The following is a 22732-nucleotide window of genomic DNA, read 5'->3' as shown; positions in this document are numbered from 1 at the left end:
CAATCTACATTGTATAAGCGCTATACAAATAAAGGGGAATTGAATTGAATTGAACTGAATTGAACATTTAAAGGCTTCACTAGGGTAATTAGGGTAACTAGGCAGGTTAGGGTAATTAGGCAAGTTACTGTATAATGATGGTTTGTTCTGGAGACTATTAAAAATATATATATAGCTTAAAGGGGCTATAATATTGACCTTAAAATAGTGTTTAAATTAAAAACTGCTTTTATTCTAGCTGAAATAAAACAAATAAGACTTTCTCCAGAAGAACAAATATTATCAGACATACTGTCAACATTTCCTTGCTCTGTTCAACATCATTTGGGAAATATTTATAAAAGAAAAAAAATATATCTAATGGGGGCGAATAATTCAACTGTATTTTAATGTACTGTGTCTTCTCTTACCTTCCAGAGAAGCAGCAGCTGCTGATGGCCAGAGTTTACATCTGAAAACACATAATAACTGAGAGCTGGAGACGCAGACGGACCTGAAAAACACAAACACAAACACACAAGCACGCACGCACACACACGTCATTAACAATCTCTTTGCCATTGTAATGCATTTCTGCCTGATTACATTAATCACTTGGCATTCTTGTAACTATGAAATATGAATTATTATTATTTTTATTATAACTTTGTTGAAGATATTGGTTTTAATAAACTTTATTTTATAAAGCACCTTTTAAAAGCAGCATCTCAATGCACTTTTATTTTATTTTTTTTTAATTCAAGGCGACGAAGTGGCACAGTAGGTAGTCGCCTCACAGCAAGAAGGTCACTGGTTTGAGCCTCGGCTGGGTCAGTTGTCATTTCTGTGTGGAGTTTGCATGTTCTCCCTGTGTTCGCGCGAGTTTCCTCCGGGTGCTCCAGTTTCCCCCACAGTCCAAACACATGTGGTACAGGTCAATTGGGTAAGCTAAGATGTCCGTAGTGTATGAGAGTGAGTGAGTGTGTATGGATGTTTCCCAGAGATGGGTTGTGGCTGGAAGGGCATCCGCTGCATAAAACATGTGCTGGATAAGTTGGCGGTTCATTCCGCTGTGGTGACCCTGAATTAATAAAGGGACTAAGCCGAAAAGAAAATGAATGAATGAATGATATTTTTATTCCCACAACAGTATTTTTAAAGGTTAGTTTACGGTTGCGTTTTTTAACAGAACACTGAACATCTCATCTCATCATCTTCCGCTTATCTGGGGTTGGGTCACAGTGCAACAGTCTCAGCAGAACCCAAGACTTCCCTCTCCCTCTCCTCCAGGGGGATCCTGAGGTGTTCCCAGGCAAGCTGAGAGACATACAGCAGTTCCTCTTGCATGTCCTGGATCTCACCGAGGCCTAATCGCCACAGGACAAACCTGGAACACCTCCCTCGGCAGGCTCCAGAATCCAAAACAGATGCCTGAGCCACTTAACTGGCTTCTCTGGATGTGGAGGAGCAGCAGCTCTATTCTGAGCTCCTCCCCAGTGACAGAGCTCCTCCCCCTATGTGCCCTGCCACTCTGCAAAGGAAACTCATTTCGGTCGCTTGTATCCGAGATCTTGTCCTTTCAGTCATAACCCAAAACTCATGACCATCTGTGAGAGTAGGAACGCAGAGCTTTGACTTTTGGCTCAGCTCTGCACCAATCCACCGGTCAATCCCACTCTCCATCCTTCTCCCACTCCTGAACAAAACCCCAAGATACTTAAACTCCTCCTTCTACCTGGAGATGGAAACCCCCTTTTTTCAAGTCGAGCCCAATGGCCTTGGAATTAGAGGTGGTGATTTTCCTCTCCAGTACCCTGGCATAGTCTCTTCCAGGGAGGCAGAGGAGTGTGTGAGATCGCCCTATAGTTATGGACACCTTCCAGTCTCCCTTCTTAAAAATGGGAACCACCACCCTAGATGTCCAGTGCAGAGGTACTGTCCTAGACCTCCATTCCATATTGTAGAGGCTTGTCAGCTGGGACAGCTCCACAATATCCAGAAACTTGAGATACACCAGGTGTATCTCCTCCACACCTGTGGTACTATTCAACTCAGTCCAGGTATTTTATCAGAAACTCTAAACCTAATCTATAAAGAATGTTCCCTCATGATTATATTTATATATTTGGGTTAGAAACCACACTGTAAAAAATAAATCCGTATAATTTACGGTAAAAAAACGGCAGCTGTGGTTGCCAGTACTTTACCGTTAAAAAAAGTAATTTCTCATTTTACGGTAAACTACCGTATTTTATTAATTTATTGATGTACTATGTCTGTATTTTACCAACATCACATTTTTGCTTCACAGTTAAACATGTTAACACAGCCATATGCAGGTGGTGATGAGGAAGTTACATAATGAACCAATCCTCATCACAATCAACTTATTCCACAAGCAGAAAAGGTGTATCAGTGTACAGAAGGCGCTCAGAGTCATTCACACAGCTACTGAACACCAGTATAGTAACCCACATAACATTAAAGTCATGAAATAAACATTGTTTATCAACATCTAATATAAATAACAACTAACAAGATCCACAGTGATGTCAACAAAAAGCATAAAAAGTGATGTGCAGGGAATTCTGGGAAAGTCAATTTACAGTTATTCGCCGTATATATTAAGGAAACTTACTGTTAACCAGGTTACAGATTTATACTGTAGCATTTTGACAGTTTTTTTACCATTGACATTATGGCCATTTTTTACAGTGTGTAAAATAACGTTCCCAGAACATTGCAGAGTGGTTATTAAAAATAACCTTAAAAAACATGTGCAAAACATTTTATTTTTAGGCTTTTTTTGTAAACATGAAATTAGGCATGGGACGACAACCGTTTTCAAGGTATATTTAGTTTGGAAAAGTAAAGAGTTTAAAACCACCAAAATTTTCTGTAATATAGTTCCTACGGTTTTTGCATGATTTTTTTATTGACTTTTTTTGTATCTTTAGCAGAAAATATATCTAAAGATGCTGTTTTAAATAATAAAAAAAAAACTTTATTAAAACAAATGAAGATAGCAGAAGTCAATAATTAATTCAGCCTGACATGCTTACGCTTCTAAAATATTTTAAACGTTTCTAAAAAATAATATATATTGTGTTCAAAAGGGAAAAAAGTTTTTGTTTTTAACCCAGACATTTAAAAAGAATGAGCAATTCCAGCGTTACAGATGTGACATTTACTGTAAAATCTCTAACATCTCTGACAGAGGAAGTACATGTTAACGTTATATCGAAACATCTGGTTATACACGTTTCAAAACAAAAAGCCACAGAGTAGCGGGAGCAGAAAAATATTCATCGGGGAACATTTTTAATATTTTAAATGAGGAAAGTAAACATGAGTTATGGATGTGACAAAAAAAGTCTGCAGGTTTACAGTAACATGCTTTGTAGAAATTCTGTGAATTAAACTGCACAACCCAAACGAAACAATGACAATCAAAAGGAGAAGAGTCGGCTCACTATAGAACAAACATTATTGATTTTATGGATTTTACATTTATGAGGAAAAAGCTGTGTTATGGATGTGACAGTTCCAGATGTGAAGGATGTGAAATTGGCACTTGTGTGACTTTGGTAAATCAAATATAATTTTAGAAAACACTGACCGAGACATTTTAGAGTATTTTTAATGCACTGGAAAATAAAAGGCTAAAAAAAAATGCAGAAACGGTTTTGCTATTTTGGCGAAAACATTTTTTTTTTTTTATGGCAAGGTGGACAATTGCATGGAATTGCTCATATATTTTAGACCAGGTAATCATAATACTGAGATATTTTCATCTAAGGTTATCATACCGTCAGAATCTTACACCGACCCATGCCTACATGAAAGAATGTTCAAAGATCATTGCAGCATACTTATTAAAAAAACAAAACAAAACTGAACATTCCCTGGTTAAAGTTATTTTAGGTCATTTAAAAACAATCCTGCAAAGTTCTGGGAATGTTATGTGATGGCTGCAAAAAGTAAACCCTAAAATGAAAGTTCTCTTAAAGTTATTGTTTTTTGATAATTAAAAATAATAATAATCAAACCAGAACCAAAATCTAACATGAGGAGAAGGTTCTGTGTTTTCTGGATGTTCATACACCACACACACACACACACGTTAATTGTCTTCATATAACAGAAAGTTATGATGAGGTAAAGTGAGAATATACTGCAGTACACTCACGTTTTTCAGCAGTCTTTACTCGTGTTGTGTAACTCCAGTCACTCCAGCGGCCGAATCCATAAAAACAGGAGATGCTCAGATCATACACACTGAAAAACTGCAAATCCCCGAGCACACACACACACTTGGTGGAGACGCTGAAACCTGCGGTCTGACACACACACGCACACGCACACACACACACACGCACACACGCACACGCGCAGACATAGTAAACTCAAGGTTGTGCATTATTTTCTAAAACATTTAATGGAAATGCTGTAATGTGTTATAACTTGGGCTGCAATCATTGATTATGAAAGATATAAATGCATTACAATATATATAATATATGTACATTTATGATGCATTCAGTGTGAAGACTTTAAGTGTTGACAGGAACTTAAAATCAAAGTTAAATAAAATAAAATAAAATAAATCACAATTTATTTTGAAGAAATATCTGGTATTTCCAACACGTGTCCATAACTGTTTTTGCTTTAGGGCTAATAATATTGATAAAACAAATCAAATAAATTAATAATGAAAAAAAATAATAATAAATTAAACAATTTTTTTTAAATTATTAAATAATTAATTAATGCATTTTTAAAATAAAATAATACCAACCAAAATTGTACAAATAAATCTAATAAAATAAAGAAAATAACAAATAAATAATTAGTTTAATTAAATAATAACAATTATTTAATTATTTAAATAATAACAATTATTTCCAACCTCCGTCCAGGCCTCAGTGTTGAGCAGTTTATAGCGTATTCTGCATTCAGAGACTGAGTATTTCCCACTGCTGCAGCTTACAGACACCGACGTTTCACTGACATTTACAGACGTGATGGTTGGTCGAGGAGCTTGAACTACAGCAAACACACACAAACACACACACACACACACACACGCACACGCACACGCACACGCACACACACACACACACAGTTAAAGTCAGAATTATTTGCCCTCCTGTATATTTTTCCCTAAATTCTGTTTAAAGGAGAGCTTTCTTCAGCACATCTCTAATCATAATAGTGTTAATAACTCATTTCTAATAACTGATTTCTTTTCTCTTTGTCATGATGACAGTAAATAATATTAGACTAGATATTCTTCAAGACACTGGTATTCAGCTTAAAGTGTCATTTAAAGGCTTCACTAGGGTAATTAGGGTAAAGTTAGGGTAATTAGGCAAGTCATTGTATAACAGTGGTTTGTTCTGGAGACAATCCAACACTAATATTGCTGAAGGGGCTAATAATATTGAGCTTAAAATGGCTTTAAAACAATTAAAAACTGCTTTTATTCTAGCTGAAATAAAACAAATCAGACTTTCTCCAGAAGAACAAATATTAGAGGAAATACTGAGAGAAATTCCTGAATCTGAGAAACATCATTTGGACAATATTTGAAGAAATATTAGTCATATTCAACATCATAAACAAATAATAAAACCATAATCCACCTATATTCTGCATGAGCAGCGGATAGGGGTCAGAGAACATCTCCTTCTGGCTCAACAAATCCTTGGTTTTAATAATTAAAGAGAAGCTGGAGAGCACATTTAATATGGATGGACAGTCGTCCACGTCTTCAGCTCTGAAAAACACAAGCCACACATTCACACAAACATAATAAATGTAATAAATATATATTAAATGTGTTTATTTTATGACATTTCTTGTATTTCCAACCTGTGCCCATTGCTCTGTATTTGCCCCATAATCTGGACAGAACTGGAGATCTGTATATACTATAGTATATTACTAGAATTTTAACTTGTATTTGACTTATTATAATATTCCTAAGCAAAAAATAAAATAAAACAATAATTAAAAATTAAATCAAATAAAAATCTATAAAAAAACTCAAACATATTTTCAATTTGCATTTGAATGTATAGATTTTAATTAAATAAAAAAAATTTATTAATTAAATCACAACTCAAATTTATTTTAATTTGCATTTCAATTTATAACAAATTTAAATCAAAATAATTAAAAATTAATTAAATTAAAATAATTAAAAATGACATTAAATCGCAGCTAATATCTATTATCAATTTGCTTTTCAATTTATTAAATTATATAAAATTTTATTAAATCAAATTAAAATTAATTAAATGATTTAATTAAATTAAACAATAAAAAACTGAATTAAATCACAACTCAAATGTATTTTTAATTTGAATTTATCAAAAAAATAAAATAAAAAGTTTTTCATTAAATAAAATCTCCTTTATTCTGATGAAATCGTCTGCGGCTCTTATAAAACACAAACCACATGTTCACAAGCTGGAGATTCAGACACGTCTCTGAGGAAGAGCAGTGTGTGTGCGTGCATGTATATGTGTGTGTTTACTGGCTGAAAATGAAGCTGCTGCTGATCTCAGATCTGCTGTCTCTAATCTGTGTCCATCTGCAGGTCAGTGAGCTCTCCTGGAACAGGAAGTGACACGTTGTGTTCAGGAAGTTCTCTGGGGGAAGATAGAGTTTAGAGTTTAATACTTCATATCAGCTTAAACAGACAACATTCACAAGCATACTGTTACCTTTTAGTCTTGTTTCTAGTCCAAATATCTAAATATTCCAAAAATAAATATATAAGAAATAACGAGTCAAAATTAAATGCGTTTTTCTTTAAAACAAGCAAAATAATCTATAGCTAAAGCTGAACAATCTTGTTAATGCGGTTTAAAACTATTTTATTTATTTACTCCATTAGCAGATTATTTAGCTAGTTTTTCTTCTCTCAATATTCCCCAAATGATGTTTCTGAGATTAAGGAATTTTTCACAGTATTTCCTCTAATATTTGTTCTTCTGGAGAAAGTCTTATTTGTTTTATTTCAGCTAGAATAAAAGCAGTTTTTAATAGTTTTAAAGCCATTTTAAGGTCAATATTATTAGCCCCTTCAGCAATATTAGTTTTGGATTGTCTCCAGAACAAACCACTGTTATACAATGACTTGCCTAATTACCCTAACTTTACCCTAATTACCCTAGTGAAGCCTTTAAATGTCACTTTAAGCTGAATACTAGTGTCTTGAAGAATATCTAGTCTAATATTATTTACTGTCATCATGACAAAGAGGAAAGAAATCAGTTCAGTTAATAAAACTATTATGATTACGTGTAGAAATCTGCTCTCCGTTAGGAACTTATAAATAAAAATATTCAGATTCCAGAAGGGCTAATAATTCTGACTGTACCTAAAAATGAACAGTAATCCATTACATGACTTTTTTTCAGTGTAAAATTAACCTAATTCCTGTAATTACTCTGTAAACTCTGCATGTAAAGTCACGATCAGTCATACCTGGAGCAGAATGAAGATCTGCTGGTGAACGCAGGCAGTCGGTGTCAGACGTCACACACACGTTCTGCTGTTTCTCACAGTGCATCATGTCTGCGCCGGTCACCGTCAGCTCTGGAAAATCCAGTTCAAGTTTATTTGCATGGCGCTTTTCATAATAGTTACTGTTTCAAAGCAGTTTACAGAAGGTGCACATTACTGCACTACAATCACATTTAGAAAAGTTAAGGTTAATAGTGACCATGCAATGTAAACAATATCAGTAAACTGACAGTATTTTTCAGTAGTTTGTGATTCATGTTTGTATTTTACTCCATTTATTTCTGCTTTTAAATTGCATTATGGGATGTTGATCTTTCTTCCAGCAACTTTTAACCTCGATAAGCTGTAAAAATGTGTTTTCTGCACATGTGTTAAAGTTTTCAGTGCTATATTATGTGTGTTGGTGCTGTATATTACGCTACTGAAACCTTGTAATAAACTGGAGCACATGTTCTGTTATTCTACACACTTAATTCTCTACATATTCTACATTATAATATTTCTAACTACTGAAATGTCAATAAAAGTCACTTTGTTAAACAGTAGAGCTGAATTATCAACATCAGAAGTGGACAGAGACATTCAACATTGTGGTGGTGAATTGCATTATGGGATGCTGATCTCTGCTCTGTCCACTTCTGATGTTGATAATTCAGCTCTGCTGTTTAACAAAGTGACTTTTATTGACATTTCAGTACTTTAAAATAATATAATGTAGAATATGTAGAGAAATAAGTGTGTAAAAGAACAGAAAATGTGCTGCAGTTTATTACAAGGTTTCTGTAGCATAATATACAACACCAACACACACAATATAGCACTGAAAACTTTAACACATGTGCAGAAACATACTTTTACACACTGTTCAAGGTTAAAAGCTGCTGGAAGAAAGATCAAAGTCTCATCATGAAATTTAAAAGCAGAAATAAACAGGGTAAAATTAAAAAATAAAATTATCAATAACAAAATATGGAAAAATGCTAATTTACAGATATTTTTATCGTGTGAGCAGTATTTTTTGTTTATTGCAACATCAGCATCTTTTGGCTAATTCATGGCAAGATCAATATAGATAAAAAGATATTGCAGAACACATAATAATATAGCAACAACTTTAGAAATCAATTAGATTATACAAAACAAACTATTATAATTTAAAAGGCTCACACTTTACAAGAAGGCATCATTAGTCAATGTATTTTATTAACATGATCAAACAATGAACACATAATTTATTAATCACAGTTCAACATTTACTGATAAACTATTAAAATACAAATTCACACTTGCTAACATTAGTTAATGCACCGTGGGACTTTATTTTCATTTCCTAACATTAACAAGATGAATAAATACTGTAATGAATGTACATTATTTGGTAATAACGTTCATTATTTGGTATTTATTATTAACTAATGGACTGTTATTGTAAAGTGTGTCCTTTAAAAACATGTAATATGATTTTTCATCTTAATGTATGATAAATAATTAAATATTCTTCCTGGAGAGATATTTTAAAACATCCATCAGTGTACTCACAGTATAAAATCATGGTCTGGTTCAGACCAAAATTCACATCCTAACCAAATATTATTTTAGCATTATTTTCTAGTCAATTGTTCAGTATAGTTCACTCAAACAAGAGAATTTACCTTGAACACTGGAAATCTGCTTCATATTTCCCTTCAATGCACCTGTGAATATTATAAAACGGATTTATTTTACACAGCTATTGAAGAAACCTTCTGAATAATGACTAAACTGTCCTTTGCAGCAATGTGCATTTATTACAATGAACCTGCTCTTACGTTTACTTCAATATTGCAATGAAATCCGAATCTAATCATGACAAACTATATATATCGTTGGAAAGGTCCAAGTCTTCTGAACACATATTTTACTGCTGTGTTTAGTTATAAAGGAAGAGTAAGAGATTACAACACATTTACTCTCATCCTACAACCATTTAAGGTTACATATTTAAACCATAATATTATAATCTAAACATAAAACATTTGTATCTCATTTAAAAGCTTAAATATTTTAGTTGCCATATCTGATGACTGATTTTTGATAGATATGACTGTGCATCAGTTAATTATTAATATGCAACAAAGATACCCATCAGAGTAGTTAAGCATTACTTTATACAGCAATCCACATAAAAATATCTTTATTTGATTTTTAGGGGCTAAAATCTAATCAAATACCACCAAATTCCCAATTCTAATTTAAAATTTGATGTCTACATTACAAATATTGTCAACAGTATGAAAAAATATGATTCATATTCCTCAAAACATTCATAGGAATAGAGGACGTCCTTATATGGTCGCCATTGTAAACTGAATGGCCTGGTGGTCATGTCTGGTACTGCGACCAAACTAAATCTTACTAAAAGCTCATTTATTTGGAGATATCAACTTCAAATTTGTAATATAATTAGTTCAGAAATTCAGTTTTGATTTTCTATCAATTTTAGGCTAAAACAGGTTTTGTAAACTGCATATGTGATGTAACATTAAAATATACATTTATTCTTTTAGTATTTTCATGGTCATATAACTTTAACTTACTCTCTTCAGCTACAATCTGACATCGGTCCTATTAAAAATGATACCAAGCGTATTTATTCTGTGCACCAAAGTGTTGTATATCTACAATGAAAAATTATTTTAAATGTTCTTTGAATTAAGTTTATTTTTCTGAGCTCTCTGCTATATATTCATACTTACTTTAAGCACATTTTATTTGAGAAAATTTCAACTTGTTTTGCTTCTCCAGTTAATATATCTTATTTTAAGAACATTTAGATCAGGACTGTCCAAACTCAGTCCTGGAGGGCCAGTGTCCTGGATAGTTTAGCTCCAACCCTAATCAGACACACCTGAACTAGCTAATCAAGCTCTTAAGCTGTGGTCACACTGGGTTTTCATTCCATAGACTTCCATTCATACGCACGCGAATGCGTCAGACCGGAAACGCAGGGTCATGCGTTAGGTTTCGCAGTTCGCTGCGATGCAAAGTTCAAGCTTGGTGAACTCTGACCTGCGAAATCGCATCACTTGACTGCGTGAGACCAACCGAGGATCAAAACATGGCCTCTCTGGACAGAAATGTAAAATAAGGACCAATCGCTTGAGTTTTTTAATGTCTAAACATCTTGTTTAATCCCGCCCTTTTTCGCAGTGCAGTACGACAGAATTTCGCAAGCTCAATCTCTAGTGTGACCGCAGCTTAACAAGATAAGAAACTTCCTGGCAGGTGTGTTGAAGCAAGTTGGAGCAAAACCGCAGCAGGACACCGGCCCTCCAGGAGCGAATTTGGACACCCCTGATTTATTTCACTTTATTTTCTATTTATTAATTATAATATTATTATTTTTAAGCTCTATATTATTTTTATTGTACCAGTACCAAACACTAACCTATTCAAATATATATTAATGCATGTCATTAATACAAAGGTAATTCAATATTATTGCTATCTATTTTATTACTTTCTATCTAAAAAAAAATATTGCGTATATTCATTTTTTGTTGTTCATCAAATTTTTGTTTATTATTTTATGTTAACTGTCATTAATTAGTGACATTTTTAATTTAAATAAATCACTGAAGACATTATTGAAAGTTTTCTAAATTAAGTTTTAAAATTCAAAGATTTAAATCTTTGATTTAAGTTTATATTCTTTGTTTTAAGCACATTTTTCTTTAAGAAAAATAATAACATAATAAATAATACATCATATAAATGTGATATCTTTACTCATTTTGCTTTTCCAGTAAATGCATCTTGTTTTAGGAACATTTAGATATTTAATACAAATTTAATTTTATTTAATTAAATCCTATATTTATTTATGCTTTAAGCATTTACTTTTAGAAAAAAAAGTGTAATATATTGCTGACTTTTCTTCTCAAGTAATGCATGCCATTTTAAGTACATTTGTTTAATAATACATATTATATTAATTTATTAAATTAATAACATTTAATTATTGAAAATTAATTATATAAAACATTTAGCATTTTTTTATTTAATTAATTCTAAATTACGTTAATAACGTAATATCTCATTACGTTATATTTCTTTCATTAAACTTCATATTTAGCAATCTCAAAACCAATCATAAGGGTCTAATATCATAAATTGAGATTTATATTATATAAAAGCTGAATAAATAAGCTTTCCATTGATGAATGATTTGTTAGGATAGATTGGACAATATTTGTATGAAAAGCAACTATTATAAAATCTGGCAAAAAAAATCTAAATATAAAGAAAATCACCTTTAAATTTGTGTCTAAACGAAGTTCCTACCATTGCATATTAATAATTAAAAATTAAGGTTTAATATATTTACAGATACATTAAAACGTACAGATCTTCAACTAATAGCCTAATAATTTTTGACAAAGACAAATCAATAATTTTGACCTGTACAATGTCTTCTTTTTAGCTATTTTTCACAAATAAACACCTGCAAATTAAAACTGCTCAAGTACTCAAGGATCACAGTAGTGTCTAGATATTATAAACACAGATGAAACACATAATATTCAGCATTAATACTCACAGGAGAAGCAGAAAAAGCAGAGCAGCGTGCTCACACACACACACCTGCTGCTGTTCATCTTCATCTGATGCAATAAAACACACACTCGACATGAAGAGAGGACACACACACTTATTAAATATTTCAACAGAAGTAATGCTGAACTTGCACTCTCTCTCTCACAGACACACACGCACACACACACACACGCACACACACGCACACACACACACACACACACGGATGAGAAAGTGCTGTGGTTTTCTCTTGTTTCTCAATCTGAAGGTTTAGAAGAACATGATAAGATCAGAGATTTAGCAGAAAATAAAAAAATACTTCCTTTCACTCTTTACACACGTGGCTCTCATATTTATATAATCTTTTTTCTCTTAAACAGATATAAAACTCTTTCACTTACATCTGCATTAAATAGATCAGAGTTGAGCTGAACAACTGTGTTTGGGTACAGCGAAAAAATAAAATAACAATGTGGACACCTTCATCATTTTCTGCTAGACTGTTGATGAAGCAGATATGAACACACGTCACAGAAAAGCTGCAACCTTTAAAAGAAAAACACCAGCAAAAACATGACAAACAGAGTTTCTTATTAAGAGTTTTTGTCTTGTTTCTAGTCCAAATAGCTTAAAATATTTAAATCAAGAAGCATTTTCTAGACAAGCAAAAAGATTTTGTTTTCAGAAATAATAGGTCAAAATTAAGTGCGTTTTACCACTAAAAACTGTATTATTTTGCTCACCCATTGCCTGATTAATTAGTTTGTTTTTAGGAAAAACCCACATAATTTTGACTTATTATTAAACAATAATACAACAATATTTAGCACTTGACAATTCTTCTTGATTTAAGAAATTTGGACTGAAAATAAGTCAAAAACCTGCAGAAAATAATGAACTTATCAAACAAACAACAAAGTTAGAAATCAATATCAGGATCACAAGCAGCACAAATACACTGCAAAGAAATCACTAATATCACAGTCAAATCTAGGGAAGTACGGCAGATATATTAGCCAATAAATTAATAATATCATTTCTCATTTTTTCTGCATGATTGCTAAAATAAAAGCCAAACAAATACAATGAACAACTGATTTTATATTAAAATCTATCTTCAGAAGAGTTTAGGAACTTTATTAATCAGCTAATGTTTTCTTGTTATCTCGATAATGATAATATTAAAAATGGCCAATATATGTCATGCATCCCAAAACACTTTTTCTCTCCCTCACACTCACACACTCACAGAGAGATAGATAGATAGAGAGAGAGAGAGAGAGAGAGAGAGAGAGAGAGAGAGAGAGAGAGAGAGAGAGAGAGAGAGAGAGAGAGAGAGAGAGAGAGAGAGAGAGAGAGAGAGAGAGAGAGAGAGAGAGAGAGAGAGAGAGAGAGAGAGAGAGAGAGAGAGAGAGAGAAAATATCAATCAATCCATCCATCCATCCAACAAACAAACCATCAATCAATCAATAAATCAACCAATCAATAGATTCATCAATCCATCCATAAATCAATCAACAAAACTATAAATCCATCATTCAGTCAAACAATCAATCAACCAACCAAACAAACAACAAATCAATCAGTCAATCAATCAATAAGTCAACCAAACAATCCATCCAGTCATCTATTAAACAAACAATCCATCCATCCATCCATCCATCCAACAATCCATCAATCAATCAAACGAAAAAAATTCATCAATAAATCAATCAACCAAATAATCCATCCAATCAATCAATCAATCAATCAATCAATGATGTTAATATTTAGTGAATATATTTCATTTAACACCACTAAACATTTCCACCACAAAATATAAAAATAAAAAAGACTTGCATTTTTGCGTTTAACAAGCCTGTATTAAAAACATAAAGACAACGATTTATAATTTAATAATATCTCCCAGTTTATGAACATATATAGCTGGCCTGAAACCTGGAGTTCCTGCTTCAGAAATTGATGATATAATTAGTAAAGAAGACTAGAAGCACTTTTCCCACTGCAATTAAAAAACTAAATATTATTTGCACTTTTCATCTCACGAGTCTGACTTTAACTAAGTAAGGAAAGCCATTTTTGCCCCGTTTTACAAGTGTGTATTAAATATATAAAGACAGTATATAAAGATATATATATATATATATATATATATATATATATATATATATATATATATATATATATATATATATATATATATAAAGACTATATATAAAAAGAGAGAGAGAAAATATCAATCAAATATCAATCAATCCATCCATCCATCCAACAAACAAACCATCAATCAATCAATAAATCAACCAATCAATAGATTCATCAATCCATCCATAAATCAATCAACAAAACTATCAATCCATCATTCAATCAAACAATCAATCAACCAACCAAACAAACAACAAATCAATCAGTCAATCAATCAATAAGTCAACCAAACAATCCATCCATCCATCTATTAAACAAACAATCCATCCATCCATCCATCCATCCATCCAACAATCCATCAATCAATCAAACGAAAAAAATTCATCAATAAATCAATCAAATAAATAATCCATCCAATCAATCAATCAATCAATCAATCAATCATCCCATCGATCAGTCAATCAGATTACTGGCCATCATGAAGGAGATTTAATAATTGATCACATTAAGCACACAGTTGATCATTTACAAATCTCTCTGCTCAGCAGATGCTTTTATTTTTTATCAGTTGCACAAATCATAGAACTTATGAATGAGCATGAGTCCAGTGGAGGATCTGTACTAAAAACATCACACATTAAAAAACACCATCACTATTGATTCATAATTCATATTCATTATCCCCCCCAAAAAACATTTGAACAACATTAAAATTGACTTAAGATATGAAGTCCTACATTCTAAAATATTTAATTGAGTCAGATTATTACATAAATTATATGAAAATATATGACCTCAATAGCAGATATTTGTTGTTGTTTTAAACTTAATTTTCAGAACACAAGACTGAATATTTGGCTTTTATTCATATTTTGTACTTTGATTTAGGGATGTTTGTACTAAAACAAGACAAAAACAAATACTGGACTGATAAAACAGCTAAAAATATAAAGAAATTATTTCACAGGAGGTTTTTCCAGGAATACATTCAATGTCTGTTAAGCATGTGAAAAACACAGTATATTTTACCACCAGTATAAGAAGTCTCACATCAAAACTACAGCTCATTTACAACTAATAATACATTACATTTCACCATTTCATTGTAATCCACTGCCTTCAATTAGGAAAAAACACTTTTCTTATTTAGTTAGTCTTGATTCTAGTCCAAATATCTAAACATTCTTAAATTGAGAAGCATTTTCCGGATAAGCAACAAATTTTCAGAAATAAATGAAATTAAGGGAGTTATTTTCTTTAAACAAGCTAAATAATCTGCCAGTGGAGGAAGTAAAATAAGATTAGCTGTGTCTCATTTGAGAGGCTGCATTCGCCAAAGGATTTAGACTTCGAAGTTGAGTCCTTCTAAGTCCACACAGGCCAAACCGAGTGTTTTGAAATGAGATGATCTTGCCTACAGAAGACGGATCTCATCACCTTACAGTCATAAAGACTGCAGTTAATAAGCCGCAATGCAATTTGTAATATCTTTTTCTCAAAGTGAATTTCAAACTTATATTAAAGCGATCTGAAGGCAAAAACTGCTAATATATTTCATGCATAAAAAAACTCACCATGCATATAAAATCACTTCTTAATGAGACATGTCATACTATTATTGTTTCTTACCATGTGTATAGATATCCAAGTAAAATAAAACCTAATTCTTGCATTTAAAACGGAGGCTTCTTTTAAAAACGCCCTGCTGTTATCAGTGAATCTTAGGATGTTCGAGGTCATGAAAGATCCACCGGTTGCATCCTTCCTTACCTGCGAAACGAAGGACACGTTTGGAAGCTGCATTTGAAGGAGAATTGAATTGTTTTGAAATGAGACAGCCTTCCATGATGCAGCGCCCCTCGGAGGATGCAGCCGCTGAAATGAGACACAGCTAGTGTTTTCAGCTTGAAATAAATTACTCAACCCACTATTATTTTGCTGGTTTTAAGAAAAAAAGAAGAAAAAAAAAATCACTTAATTTTGACTCATTATTTCTGAAAATTAAGCAACATTTTTTACTTGTCTAGAAAAGATATTTGGACTAGAAACAAACCAAAAATTATAAGAAGGACTATCAGCATTTATTGCACAGCAATAAAACAAATGGGATTTTGTGACAATGATGTTAATATTTAGTGATAATATTTCATTTAACACCACTAAACATTTCCACCACAAAATATAAAAATAAAAAAAGACTTGCATTTTTGCGTTTAACAAGCCTGTATTAAAAACATAAAGACAACGATTTATAATTTAATAATATCTCCCAGTTTATGAACATATCTGGCCTGAAACCTGGAGTTCCTGCTTCAGAAATTGATGATATAATTAGTAAAGAAGACTAGAAGCACTTTTCCCTCTGCAATTAAAAAACTAAATAATATTTGCACTTTTCATCTCACGAGTCTGACTTTAAGTAAGGAAAGCCATTTTTGCCCCGTTTTACAAGTGTGTATTAAATATATAAAGACAGTATATAAAGATATATAGATATATAAAGATGTTTCTGGTCCAAATATCTAAAGATTCTTAAATCAAGAAGCATTTTATGGACAAGCAAAACATATAGTGTTGTTTTCAGAATTAATGAGTCAAAATGAAATGAGTTTATCATTAAAACAAATTAGGGAAGCTAAATAATCTTGTTCTCCTTTTGACATTAGATTATTCATTAAAACAAGACAGTATATTTTACTTGTGCAGAAAAGGCTTTTTTTTAATTTATTTATTTATTTTAGATTTTTAGATATTTGGATTGGAAACAATATAAAAAAAAATCTACATAGCGTAGTTCAAGAAATTGCTGACATAATTAATTTTCACTTTTCAACCTTGTAAGTTGCTTTGAACAAAAGCGTCTGCTAAATGAGTAAATGTAATTGTCATCTCACAAGTTTGACTTTAACAAGTTTTTCCTGCTTCCTGCTTCGCTACTGTTCGGACGTCTTTGCTTACTGCTCCGCTCACTGCTCACTTGCTTTTATATCTTAAACCCTAATTTTAACTTGAGCCTATCAGCACAGTGCTCAAACGACACAGCTTGAAGATCAGCATCGATTCTACAAACTTTCTGGAATATAGCTTTACTAACAAGAGGGGAATTATCGTCTAAACAATCCTCCCGCTACCAGCTATCAGCTGCTCACATTCCTGAGACGGGAAAACACGGCTGTGAAAATGCCTCTGGATCGGATTAATTCAGATTCTCACTGCTGTACAAACTGCCACAAACTTCTACAAAAGATTGCAGTTCTTGAAACAAAGTTACTTGCGATCCAACCAGAACTGCAGCGTCATTGTGGACGCTCACAGCAAATAGCCGGTGAGTCCCATAAATCTATTCCTACCACTATTTCGAGCACAGAAAAACAGAGTAAAGCTGTTGAAAATGAGCATTGGCATAAACAAGGTGCGAGACCAAAGGGTACTCACGGGGTCAGATCATATGCTGCCGCATTAGCGTCCTCTACCCCAAATACAGCTCGGACTCAAATACAGCTTGAGAACAGATATGAAGTATTGAGTAATATGGGTGAAGAATCCCCAAATGCAGTCAGACAGAGATCGCATGACTCAGCAGCTAACTCTGCATGGAACAGAGGCTCAAGGCCGACTAGACAGCGGCATTCTGCTCCGATCGCACCTGAGATAAGAACACTAGTTGTAGGAGATTCAATAATCAGGAGTTTTAGGAGCAAATCTACAATGACATACTGCTTCCCTCATGCAACAGTTTCTGATGTAAACAAAGAACTTAAGGAAATTCTGAAGAAGCACAAGACTGCAAAACGGATTATCATCCATGTGGGGAAGAATGATATTCGGAAGGAACAGTCAGAACTGCTCAAGAGAGATTTCTGTGAGCTCTTGGAAACAGTTGAAAGAGTGAAAATTCAGCCGTTCATCAGTGGACCACTCCCTGCAAGAGGGACAAACATGTTTTCACGGCTGCTTGGTCTAAATGTATGGCTGCAGAAAGCATGTAACAGGAAAGGACTGAATTTTATTGACAACTTCAATCTCTTCTGGAACCAAAGACAACTGTTGACATCAGACGGCCTTCACCCAAACAAACTTGGTGCAAAGGTGCTAAAGGACAATATCTTCTTCTCCCTCCATCATCCATCAGCTGTATGTGCCACTGACCTCAATCCAACTGGCACATACACACCTAGCAAATGTCCAGATGACCACAGGACCTCAAATCAGCTCCCGAGTGGACTTGGGGCTGACGCATCACCCAAGGACAGTGATAACGCCACGCAGCCAAAACACCCACTGTTGATAGAGACACTATCGCTGGCCCTCTGCTCAACACAGACAGACTGTGACGCATCAGAACAGCATCATGTCTCGTCACTAAAAAATGATCCTCAGGAAAACACCCAGGAAAACATATTTCAGCACCCAGAATCTCCAGAGCCACAGCCTCTGTCACCAGACACGTTCCCATTATCACCTTGCTCGCCTCTCTTGGGTTTCTCAAAAAAGATGGAGGAACTGGTGCATGCTGGAACTAAACTTTCACACTCCATCGCCGCAAGCCCCCAGTTACCAACCAAAAAGCGGCCTGCTCCACAACCACCTCTGAGCCCAGCTGGAAGAGCCCTCCGACATTTGCCCCACCGCCAGGGCCCAAACAACAACGCACCATCTTCAGCTGGTGAACAAAACTGCTCTCCATGATGTGTCTCGGGTGCCTGCTTAGATAACAGTGTCTTTATCAGATGTTTACAGAACAAGCAGGAACCCAGTGTGCCTGTAGCTTTCTCTACACATATATGTGTTGTATTACGTGACAGAAAACTGAAGACTTTTTCAGGCCGTATAGCAAATCACTCAAATCTTGTGTCTATTAAATATAAATCTGAGACTACTGTAGCAAAAACAGCTAAAACTGTTAAGTTAGCACTTTTAAACATCCGATCACTCAACAATAAGTCACTTTTAGTCAATGATTTTATCAGCTCAAATTGCCTTGATTTTATGCTTTTAAATGAAACTTGGCTAGATGACAGCTGTAGCGCAGCAGTTCTGAATGAAACAGCTCCTTTAAACTTTGACTTTTTGAGTGTTTGCAGAGCCAATAGGAGAGGTGGAGGCATTGCTGCCCTGTTTAAAGATGTCTATGAGTGTAAACAAGTGTCATTTGGTGACTTTTTGTCTTTTGAATATCTGAGTATAGCACTAAAAGGTGCTCCACGTATCTTACTGATCATTATCTACAGACCTCCAAAATATTCTCCAGCTTTTATTGATGATTTTACAGAGCTGTTATCAATAGTAACCTCTGAATTTGACTATTTTACCATTGCTGGGGATTTTAATATTCACATTGATAATCCAGAAATCAATGTTGTAAAAGAACTGATGACTGTTTTGAACACTTTTGATCTGACTCAGCATGTTCAAGGACCCACACACAATCGTGGACACACTCTTGATCTACTTATAACTAAGGGTTTACACATTTCATCAACTGTTGTTAAGGATGTTGCACTATCTGATCATTTCTGTATTTTCTTTGATATATTGATCACTCCAGCTATTAAAGACAGATCTGTCTCTGTCAGAAAGAGATGCATAAATGAGAACACTAATGAGCAGTTTATGAAGGCCATATCGCTAGCACCAAGTATATCTGCAGACTCTGTTGATTCTCTTCTTGATTTGTTTAACTCTAAAGTTAAGAATGTCATAGATGACATTGCTCCTGTTAAAGCCAAGAAGATAACTAGCAGCCAAAGGGGATCTTGGACTAGGTCCCCAATAATACAAATGACGAAAAGACAGTGCAGAAAAGCTGAGCGTATGTGGAGAAAGACGAAACTAGTAGTCCATTATAATATCTATAAAGACAGTCTTCGTGCTTTTAATATGGAACTAAAAACTGCTAGGCAGACTTTCTTTTCAAGCCTTATAAACAGCAACGTAAACAATGCTCGTAAACTCTTTGCAACGATAGAGAAACTCACAACCCCCCCCAGTCGGATTCCCAGTGAGCTACTCTCTGAAAGCAAATGTAATGAGTTTGCTCATTTCTTTACTGACAAGATCAATAATATCAGAAAGACAATCAGCTCATCCAATCAGCCAAATTGTGTCGACGTCAGACTAGCTCAACCACAACTTAAGAAATTAGACATTATGTCCGATTTCATGGCAATTAATGGCAAAATCTTAGAAGAGATCGTGCAAATTATGAAAACATCAACCTGCAGTCTCGACACGCTCCCCACATCATTCTTTAAAACGGTGTTGACCTGTTTAGAAATGGATCTTCTAAAAGTGGTAAATGCTTCACTTCTCTCGGGGATTTTTCCTAACTCACTTAAAACTGCAGTTGTTAAACCCCTCTTGAAGAAGAGCAACCTGGATAACACCATATTGAGCAATTACAGGCCCATCTCAAATCTCCCTTTCATTGGCAAAATCATTGAAAAAGTTGTTTTTAACCAGGTTAACAAGTTCCTAAACTACAAGGGGTGTTTGGACAATTTTCAATCTGGTTTCAGACCACATCACAGTACAGAGAGCGCCCTTATAAAGATAATCAATGACATCCGTCTAAATACAGATTCAGGCAAACTAACAGTGCTGGTACTGCTCGATCTCAGTGCTGCATTTGACACTGTCGATCACAGCATACTTCTGGATAGGCTAGAAAACTGGGTTGGGCTGTCTGGGACGGTCCTCAAATGGTTCAGATCTTACCTTGAAGGGAGAGGTTACTATGTCAGTATAGGTGACCATAGGTCGAGGTGGACACCCATGACATGTGGAGTCCCACAAGGCTCGATTCTGGCACCACTCCTGTTCAACCTTTATATGCTCCCTCTGAGCCAAATAATGAGAAAGAACCAAATCTCCTACCACAGCTATGCTGATGACACTCAGATCTACCTAGCCTTACTGCCTAATGACTACAGCCCCATAGGCACCCTCTGCCAATGCATTGATGAAATTAACAATTGGATGTGCCAAAACTTATTCAGTTAAACAAAGAGAAAACTGAAGTGATTGTGTTTGGGAACAGAGATGAGGTTCTCAAGGTGAATGCGTACCTTGGCTCTAAGGGTCAAACAACAAAAAATAAGGTCAAGAATCTTGGTGTGACTCTGGAGTCAGATCTGAGTTTCAATAGTCATATCAAAGCAGTTAGTAAATCAGCATACTATCATCTCAAAAACATTGCAAGAATTAGATGTTTTGTTTCCAGTGAAGACTTAGAGAAACTTGTTCATGCTTTTATCAGCAGCAGGGTGGATTACTGTAATGGCCTCCTCACTGGCCTTCCCAAAAAGACAGTCAGACAGTTGCAGCTCATCCAGAACGCTGCGGCCAGAATTCTGACCAGAAGCAGGAAATCAGAGCACATCACACCTGTCCTCAGGTCTTTACACTGGCTCCCAGTTACATTCAGAATAGATTTTAAAGTATTATTACTGGTCTATAAATCACTAAATGGCCTAGGACCTCAATACATTACAGATATGCTCACTGAATACAAACCTAACAGATCACTCAGATCTTTAGGATCAAATAGATTAGAAATCCCAAGAGTTCAGTCAAAGCAGGGTGAATCGGCTTTCAGCCACTACGCCCCTCGTTGCTGGAATCAGCTTCCAGAAATGATCAGATGTGCTCCAACATTAGGCACATTCAAATCAAGACTGAAAACACATCTGTTTAGCTGTGCCTTTACTGAATGAGCACTGTGCTACGTCCGACAGATCGAACTACTATGTTTTTCTCTTCTTTTTAATTCTTTTATAACACATTTTATCAGCTTTTATTTTATTTTTATTCTTACCATTTTTATGTTTGTTTTTATTTCTCTTATAATTGTTTCTTTTATTCCTGTTTATGTAAAGCACTTTGAATTGCCACTGTGTATGAAATGTGCTATATAAATAAACTTGCCTTGCCTTGCCTTAACTCTAAGTAATAAAAGCATTGTTTTTGCAGTGTTTAACAAGCCTGTATTAAAAACACAAAGACAATAAAGTTTATTGAGGTCTACCATTTTATGAACAGATCTTCATAACAGAGCTGGAACTCCTGCTTCAAAACGTCACTGAAAATTAATTTTAACATCACCACACATTTCCACCAAATAATATAATAATCAAAAAGATCATTTAGACTTTATCTTCAAGTAAAAAACCTATTTTGACGCTGTTTAACATGTATTAAAACTAAAAAGACAATCATTTATAATTTAATAAGGTCTCCCATTTTATTAACAGATAATGTGATCTGGCCTGAAAGCTGGAACTCCTGCTTCTAAACGTCGCTGATATAATGAAGTAAAGGAGGACAGGAAGCACTGTTTTGCACTGCAATTAAAAATAAACCACAAAAATAGAGTTTTATTATTGCTGATCCAGTGATGTTGTATTATATTTCATTATCGCTGAATAATTCCAAGAATATATAAATATAAAAGATCATTTTCACTTTATCTCACAAGACTGACTTTAAGTATGTGAT

At 34.1% G+C, this 22732-nt stretch overlaps 2 protein-coding genes across 2 annotated transcripts in view; one reads left to right on the top strand and one right to left on the bottom strand.

Annotated features, from left to right (window-relative positions):
- The window catches only part of LOC130233944 (interleukin-6 receptor subunit beta), a 22867-nt gene extending 10464 nt beyond the window's left edge, over positions 1 to 12403 (bottom strand). Inside the window, exons 1-8 of the mRNA XM_056464213.1 lie at positions 12095 to 12403; positions 9168 to 9209; positions 7477 to 7587; positions 6521 to 6635; positions 5625 to 5758; positions 4889 to 5025; positions 4169 to 4319; positions 411 to 493 (exon numbers count right to left, since the gene is read on the bottom strand). Of these exons, the coding sequence (XP_056320188.1) occupies positions 411 to 493; positions 4169 to 4319; positions 4889 to 5025; positions 5625 to 5758; positions 6521 to 6635; positions 7477 to 7587; positions 9168 to 9209; positions 12095 to 12158 (837 nt within the window). The 5' untranslated portion in view covers positions 12159 to 12403. The remainder of the gene's footprint in view (positions 1 to 410; positions 494 to 4168; positions 4320 to 4888; positions 5026 to 5624; positions 5759 to 6520; positions 6636 to 7476; positions 7588 to 9167; positions 9210 to 12094) is intronic.
- lrrc2 (leucine rich repeat containing 2) overlaps positions 1 to 22732 on the top strand; it is a 148010-nt gene that overhangs the window by 70670 nt on the left and 54608 nt on the right. The window lies entirely within an intron of this gene.

This window comes from Danio aesculapii, chromosome 8 (assembly GCF_903798145.1).
Source record: "Danio aesculapii chromosome 8, fDanAes4.1, whole genome shotgun sequence".
Classification (NCBI taxonomy): domain Eukaryota; kingdom Metazoa; phylum Chordata; class Actinopteri; order Cypriniformes; family Danionidae; genus Danio; species Danio aesculapii.
The sequence above is the reverse complement of the archived record's forward strand: the minus strand, read 5'-3'. Positions and strand labels throughout refer to the sequence as shown.